Source organism: Pelecanus crispus, chromosome 22 (genome assembly GCF_030463565.1).
Source record: "Pelecanus crispus isolate bPelCri1 chromosome 22, bPelCri1.pri, whole genome shotgun sequence".
Taxonomy (NCBI): domain Eukaryota; kingdom Metazoa; phylum Chordata; class Aves; order Pelecaniformes; family Pelecanidae; genus Pelecanus; species Pelecanus crispus.
In genome coordinates, this window is record NC_134664.1 from 3,993,265 (window position 1) to 4,000,338 (window position 7,074).

Sequence of the window (7,074 nt, forward strand, 5' to 3'; positions counted from 1 at the left end):
CCTTCGGTTCAGGAGGTGAAGCTACAAGACAAGGCAGAGCTACCGCTCAGTGCAAGGCCTGATCCCAAATCCCTCCTCGCTCTCTTGCACTTGGAACCTGTGTCCCAGGACATGCTCTGGATCATCGCACGCAGTCAGAGCAAAAACATGTTCCAGACTTGAAATGTTGGTGTAAACCCCTTCCTGCCCTTGTGCTCCATGGGCCTGACTTATGCACAGGAGAGAGGAAAAACTCCCTCATCTAAAGCAGATGGAAAATCACCAAGCTCCCAAAGGCATTGAGTCCGTTCATATACTCAGGGCATTGTATCTGCAAGTTCAAATTTCCACCCATTCCAGAGCTCCGAAACAGCCCCATGACATCCTAACTATGCACTATGAGAGAGTGATGGAGCCCAGGGCAAAAGATACCGTGAGAAAGCCACTGCTGAGGAAAGAAAGAGGGAGGTAAGACTTGGACTTACCACGATGATCAGGAGAGTCAAGCGGTGGAAGCTGGATAGAGGGCTGCAAAGCCCTCAGCTCTTTTATACATGTCCCAGACTGCCTGGGGAATTGGCCAGGGGGGCGGTGGACAAAACCCCATGTAATTATGAAATCCAGTGGACAAGCATCATGACACAGATAGTGATGTGAGACAATTATATGCCTCCTCACTGGGGACATTGGCATCGAAATGTGCACTGGAGAGGATAAGGGTGATGGGAGGGACAGACCGTGACACATCATTACATGAAAGACAAGACGCTGCTGTAGCTGAACTCATGGCACCAATAAACCCTGATCTGTCCCTAATCCCTCACTTTGCTTACGTGGAATCATGCCCAGCATCTTCAGAAGTTTGCTATGCCCAATCACGCCACACTCAGCAGCAGCCCGGCTGCGTGCCCAGAGCCAGCAGTCAGCAGCGTGGGTCTGCCTGTGGGCAGCATGGCCATGTGCAGCCTGGCTCTCGGTGCACGCTGGGCCAGCCTCTCCTGGCACAGCACTCAATGCCCAGCTGAGGAATCGAGTCTCCCCAGAGAGGGCTCATGGACGACCACGCTCACAGACACGTAGTTGAAGGAGCTGAGTATGTCTTGGTCCTGTTCTTGCCCTCCAGCTCCTCCATGCACATCTCTCCCCACACACATCCCCAGTGCCTGATCTCACTGCTCCCCAGCCACATCTGTGCCAGCACTATTCATAGACGGAGCTTCATCCCACACGGGACCATTCTCCTCTGCACATTGCATGACCCTCAAGTGAATTGGGGAGCTAAATATCAACAGGACGTGCAGTAGCAGGAAAATGTCCAATACTTAGAGGCACCTGTTGCACCTGGTACTGTGATGTGCCCTGCCCTTGCCTGCATGGGGCCACGGTTTGCATTTGGGAGCTGCCCTGAGTGGGTGGGATAGGTTCTTCCTTGCCCAACCTCCTGGCACTTCTGTTTACCAGCTTGTAAAAGGGAGGTAATGACAGGCATGATGGCTGTGCACAGGTTTGCAAAGCACTTCTGCAAGATGGTCAGGACTCTGTCACATTGCAAAGTGGGGGGATTAGGGACAGACCAGGGTTTATTGGTGCCCTGAGGTTAGCTACAACAGTGCCTTGTCTTTCACGTAATGGTGTGTCACGGTCTGTCCCTCCCATTACCTCTTTCCTCTCCAGGGCACGTTTGCTCGCTGGTATACCCAGTTAGGATGGATGTAATTGCTCCACATCCCAATTTATTTCATGAGGCTTCTCCGCTTGATTTTGTGATTAGCTGGGGCTTCTGCCTCCACCCCTTGGCCAATGCCCTGGGGAAGTCCGGGACATGTATAAAAGAGCTGAGGGCTTTGCAGCCCTCTATCCAGCTTCCACCGCTTGACTCTCCTGATCATCGTGGTAAGTCCAAGTCTTACCTCCCTCTTTCTTTCCTCAGCAGTGGCTTTCTCACGGTATCTTTTGCCCTGGGCTCCATCACTCTCTCATAGTGCATAGTTAGGATGTCATGGGGCTGTTTCGGAGCTCTGGAATGGGTGGAAATTTGAACTTGCAGATACAATGCCCTGAGTATATGAACGCACTCAATGCCTTTGGGAGCTTGGTGATTTTCCATCTGCTTTAGATGAGGGAGTTTTTCCTCTCTCCTGTGCATAAGTCAGGCCCATGGAGCACAAGGGCAGGAAGGGGTTTACACCAACATTTCAAGTCTGGAACATGTTTTTGCTCTGACTGCGTGCGATGATCCAGAGCATGTCCTGGGACACAGGTTCCAAGTGCAAGAGAGCGAGGAGGGATTTGGGATCAGGCCTTGCACTGAGCGGTAGCTCTGCCTTGTCTTGTAGCTTCACCTCCTGAACCGAAGGATGTCCTGCTCCAGCCTGTGCGTCCCTTCCTGTGGGGTGGCCACCCCGGCCCCGCTGGCTAACGCCTGCAACGAGCCCTGCGTGCGGCAGTGCCCTGACTCCACGGTGGTGATCCAGCCCCCGGCCTCGGTGGTCACCTTCCCCGGGCCCATCCTCAGCTCCTTCCCGCAGTACAGCGTTGTTGGCTCGGCGGGAGTCCCCGGTGTCGCTGGGGGCTATGGCGGCACTTTTGGAGGCTCTGGTGGGTTTGGATGGTTAGGAGGCTCTGGGGTGTTTGGCGGTCTTGGGGGCTCTGGCGGCTATGGAGGCTTTGGGAGCTGCGGATACGGCGGCTGGGCCCGAGGCCACAGGTACCTCAGTGGCAGCTGCGGGCCCTGCTAAGCCCCAGATATCCATGGAGTTCAGTGCTGCATCTGCCTCCAGCCTTTACAAGCAGCACTTCTTGTCTTCTAGCACCAGATGCAGAACAAAGCTTTCAGCCCCTCTTTAAGCTGTGGCAAAGCAGCTACTTGAGCTTTATGGGCCTTGCTTATTTGCACACAGTTGCAGATCTTCAGCTGGCAGCTTTAGGGTTTCCAGCATTGCCTCCGAAAGCTCCCCTGAGTCTGCGATACAGCAACGTTGCGCTCATCCTCGGATGAGAGTCTCCCCTGCTCTGCCTGGCTCTGAGATTCCCAACCTGCAGTAGGAGCGGGGAATCTTCAGGGTGGAGCCCTGGGTTGTGCCTTGCTGTTGCCTTATGAGTTTTGTGTTTCCAATTCATTGTTTCTGTGTTGTTTTGTCTCTTGCTGACACTCTTTATTGCATTTTCCATCCACATTAAAGAATCCGCATTGCATGAACAATTTTTTTTTGTCTGAATTTGTTCTTCGCTGTGGCTGGAATTATGTCTATAACTTAGTGATGATGTGAAATGTTAGATGGCAATTCATCTGCTAAAAACATTTGCGAAAACTCTGAATTTCTCTCAGAAAAGACTTTTGAATGACAAGGTAGGGAAGTTACTAGCAAATGATTAGCTTCATTACAAAAGATAGATCTCAAAGGTGAAATACCACTGTCTGTTTTGTGAGGTCTATAGAGGAAGGGAAACTACACTAGTGGCATATTTCTCTCCCATTCATGCTCTGCACCCTGTTCCCCCCAGTCAGTCATGATCAGGGGGATGCACTGAGCATGCACCCTGCAATGTGGCTAGGGCAGTCACGAGCGCTGTCGTATGTGGGCAGCCCGAGGGATCCTTCCCCCTGTGACCTCGGGAGAGCCCTGCACAGTGTGTCAGAGGGCTGTGTGTGGGCAGCGCATTTCTCCACCTCCACTGCTGCACTCAGATATTCATGTCTTGCTTTGGGCTTGGGGCAAAGTGCTGGAAAGTTGCAGTGTCCTGAGATGGACGTTGCAAATTTGGAGCTGAGCATTACCCGAGCCCTTGCAGCAACGCTGTTACGAGCAGCAACTGCCAGGAACTCAGGCTGGTCCTGGGGAGTGTCGAAAGTTCAGCACGTGTTTAATGACATTGTGTAGAAAAGTATTCCTGGGATTTTGTGACATTTGCACTCAAAGAAGAAACATTGAATACCTACGACCGAAGATAAATATACTATAAATTCAGTTGATAAAGAAAAGAAGAAGGAAATGATTATGTGGTAATGAAAACCAGAAGACATGCTTTGGTACAGAAAATTTATTTGGAAAGAGACAGCTTTTCTACGATTCTGGAACAAAACTGTACAGAATATAAAGACCATCTTTCCAGGGGTTGAGTGGGGCTCTGGCTAATCACCAGGGTCAAAGTGATGCAGTCTATAAAAAATGGTTTTTCTCCTTTGGCGCAGTTGCTGTGTGCAATTTCTAGCATCCTAAGTCACCTCTCTAAGTTCATTGTCAATAATATAACTGAAATAAGACAAAGTACAATGTAAGCAGATGACTAAACTGGAAAGCCAGAGGATAACAGATCTAAACTAAAGGTAAAATGAGAAAATGCACACATGAGCCTGCCTTTCACAGGTGCTGAGCATTTGCAGCTCTCACTCTTTTCAGCTGGAGCCAGACAACACCCAGCACTCTGGCTGGTGCCTATCAGCTCCACCCCCAATTTGCATCTTGAGTTTCCTTTGCTGCTTCTTTAAATTGCTCTGTGCACACCATGGCTGAGCTTAGTATGTCCACCGTTTCCCGGAGCGGTATGAATTGCATGGATGTGTCCACTGAGAAGAATAAGTGTAGGAGTATTTTGGGGCACACCGTGGCTCAGGACGCGCAATGACCTGGGGGGTAAGTTTCTCAGCTGCTGCCTCCAGCCTCCCTGCCACCTCTGCTGGCAGAGGAGCTGTGGCAGGTGGCTCTGCCAGGGCCACCTCGGAGGGCTCGGAGGCTCCCACGACGGTTTGCTGTGGGTAGGTGGTGAGGATGGGCCCTGGGAAGGTGACAACGACGGGTGGCGGGTATATAATCACCCGCGAGTCACCGCAGGCCACGACGCAGGGCTCGTTGCTGCTGGTGGCCAGGGGCTGGGGACACTTTGCCTCGCAGGGGTTGGTGCATGCCAGCTGGTTGGAAGCCATCGCCAGGCTGTGGTAGGGGAGTGCCTGCAATTTGTTTGCAGAATTAGAAAAAAAAAAAAAATACAAACCCAAACCAGCAAAACCCATGTGCTTGGCTATTGAAGCTTCTAAGCTTGGCTCTAAGAGATCTTTAGACAGAGATAATTTGGATAAAGACAGCTGTTGAGCTCCTTTCCTTGTATCTGCCACCTTTTACTTAGCCTGCATCTATTTGTCCTTTCTAATTTGCTGCTTTAAGCTTGCTCTCTTTACTTCTCTCACTCTGGGAGCAAAAATCCTCCCCTTTCTTTGCGTGCTGCCTCCGAAACAGACAACTGCTCTAAAGGCTCCCGGTCCTTTGTAATATTTCCTGGAGACAAGTTTGAACTTGTTCCCACAGCGTCTATTTTCTTCCCACACGCAGCTTCTCAGGGCAGTGCCTGCAGTCTATGTTTTACAGATGGGGTGTAAGGGAGCAAGGGAAAAAAATACGGGTTTTCAATAGATCTGGGTGTTGAGCAATCTGTTCAGCAGCCTGCTTAATTTCCTGTATTATTTTTTTGTAGATTTGTGTTATCAGACTCTAAAATGTTCCACTAAAACACAGAAAAATGAAAGGCTAAGTAAAAATACTGGTTTAATAAGTAAGATGCATCACTTATAGATATTTATATTGTGGTGATATTGTCAATCCAACTATGAAAATTGCCGTTTCAGCTAGGGTACGCAAATTTAATAATGTTTAATTCTTCAGATTAAATCTTCACATAAAAGCTAGTTCTCCATGATATAGCATCGCACTTTTTTTTAAACTTGTAAATCAGAGATACCTAGTAGTGATGAAAAAGGCAAAAGTATTATTTTATTGTCAGTTAAATCCTGTGTGCTGCAGTATACTAGAACTGCTGTCCTTGAGAACATTTGGAAGACAAGGACTAGGGGACATGCCAGCTTTGTGGTACCCCTTGCAATAAGTAAACAGAAAATGCAGAATGTTTCTAGGGCAGATGGTGGGTAATTTGTAGCTAATCTCTGAAATCAGTAAGTCTTATCTATGGAGGAGTAGTATACAGGATCCTAAATTATGTAGCCAGCAACACTTTCTAATAAACAAACTATTATATTGCCAAGCATAAAGTAAAAATATCCTGAAAGCTACTTTCCTCCACTTCAGAAACTCAGAGCTATTTTGCACCAGGTGCTAGCAGTGTGCTGGCAGGACAGTGAGCTCTTTTATCTATTTATTTGTCTCAACTATTTTCAGAGGAAAGTGAAAGTAGCCTCAAATGTATCATTCTGGAAAAAAAAAAGCAAAACACATGCATAGCATTTTCCCCCAAATACCCTTAGGTTAGAACATAGCTTTGACCTAAAAAAATCCTTAATTTAATCTCTGTAAAAACACATGAAAATACTAACAAAGCTTTAATAGTTAGAAATGAAAGCTTATTTCTACAGTTACATTAAGTAATAGTATCTAATCATCACTTGGTATACCTTGTGACTGCAATTAAATTAGCTAAGGATAGGCGGATTACAAACAGCAGCAATGCTGCATGTCTATAGCTACACAGAACTACGAACAAGGATTTTATTTCAATAGTTATCTATGAAATCCCCCCCCACCTAACAACTGCTGAATCCCCTCATCAGGCCACATAAGCAAAACAGTGCTAAAATCTATTCTTAGAGCTCTTCTGAAAAATTTTGAGAATGAAGAGATTGAAATTCCTTATTCTCCCATAAAATTAACAGCCCAAAGCAGTCTTGAAAAGCTCTTGCTTTTATTTTTATGTCCTTTATCCAAAATAGAAAGCATCTGTAGAAAGATGCTTAATAATGTCTCAGAGTCCAAATATTTATGCAGGATTTAGTCCCAATTTTAACAAAATTCATGCTAAAGCAAAACTAAACTCAAGGTTTTTATAGTTGTCAAATCAGACTTACTCAGTGTACCGGAGAGAACAAGTCAAGAGAAGCAGGCAGAAAAGCCTTGCACTGAGAGAGTATTTATACTCTCTCTCAGACTGCCTGGAGGAGCTGAGACACCCTTTGTGTAAAGGGCCTTAATTACTTATGAAGCAAACTTTGTTGCATGTATTACTCCTGTAGTTGCAGTAATTGTTTTGCTCACTGTTTATTATCATCTAAAGCTGAGTTAGGTAATAATACAAAATGCAGATGGTAACTTG

The 7,074-nt window shown here is 47.2% G+C and overlaps 1 protein-coding gene across 1 annotated transcript; it reads left to right on the forward strand.

Moving 5' to 3' along the window:
- The first annotated feature begins 2,336 nt into the window (after positions 1 to 2,336).
- On the forward strand, positions 2,337 to 2,717 carry LOC142595680 (claw keratin-like). Its single transcript, XM_075724450.1, has one exon. It carries the CDS (start codon positions 2,337 to 2,339, stop codon positions 2,715 to 2,717), a length of 381 nt encoding a protein of 126 aa, XP_075580565.1.
- Positions 2,718 to 7,074: the final 4,357 nt, after the last annotated feature.

Coding starts and splice junctions, on each gene's coding strand:
- LOC142595680 (XM_075724450.1), top strand. CDS start 2,337: ATGTCCTGCTCCAGCCTGTGCGTCCCTTCCTGTGGGGTGGCCACCCCG.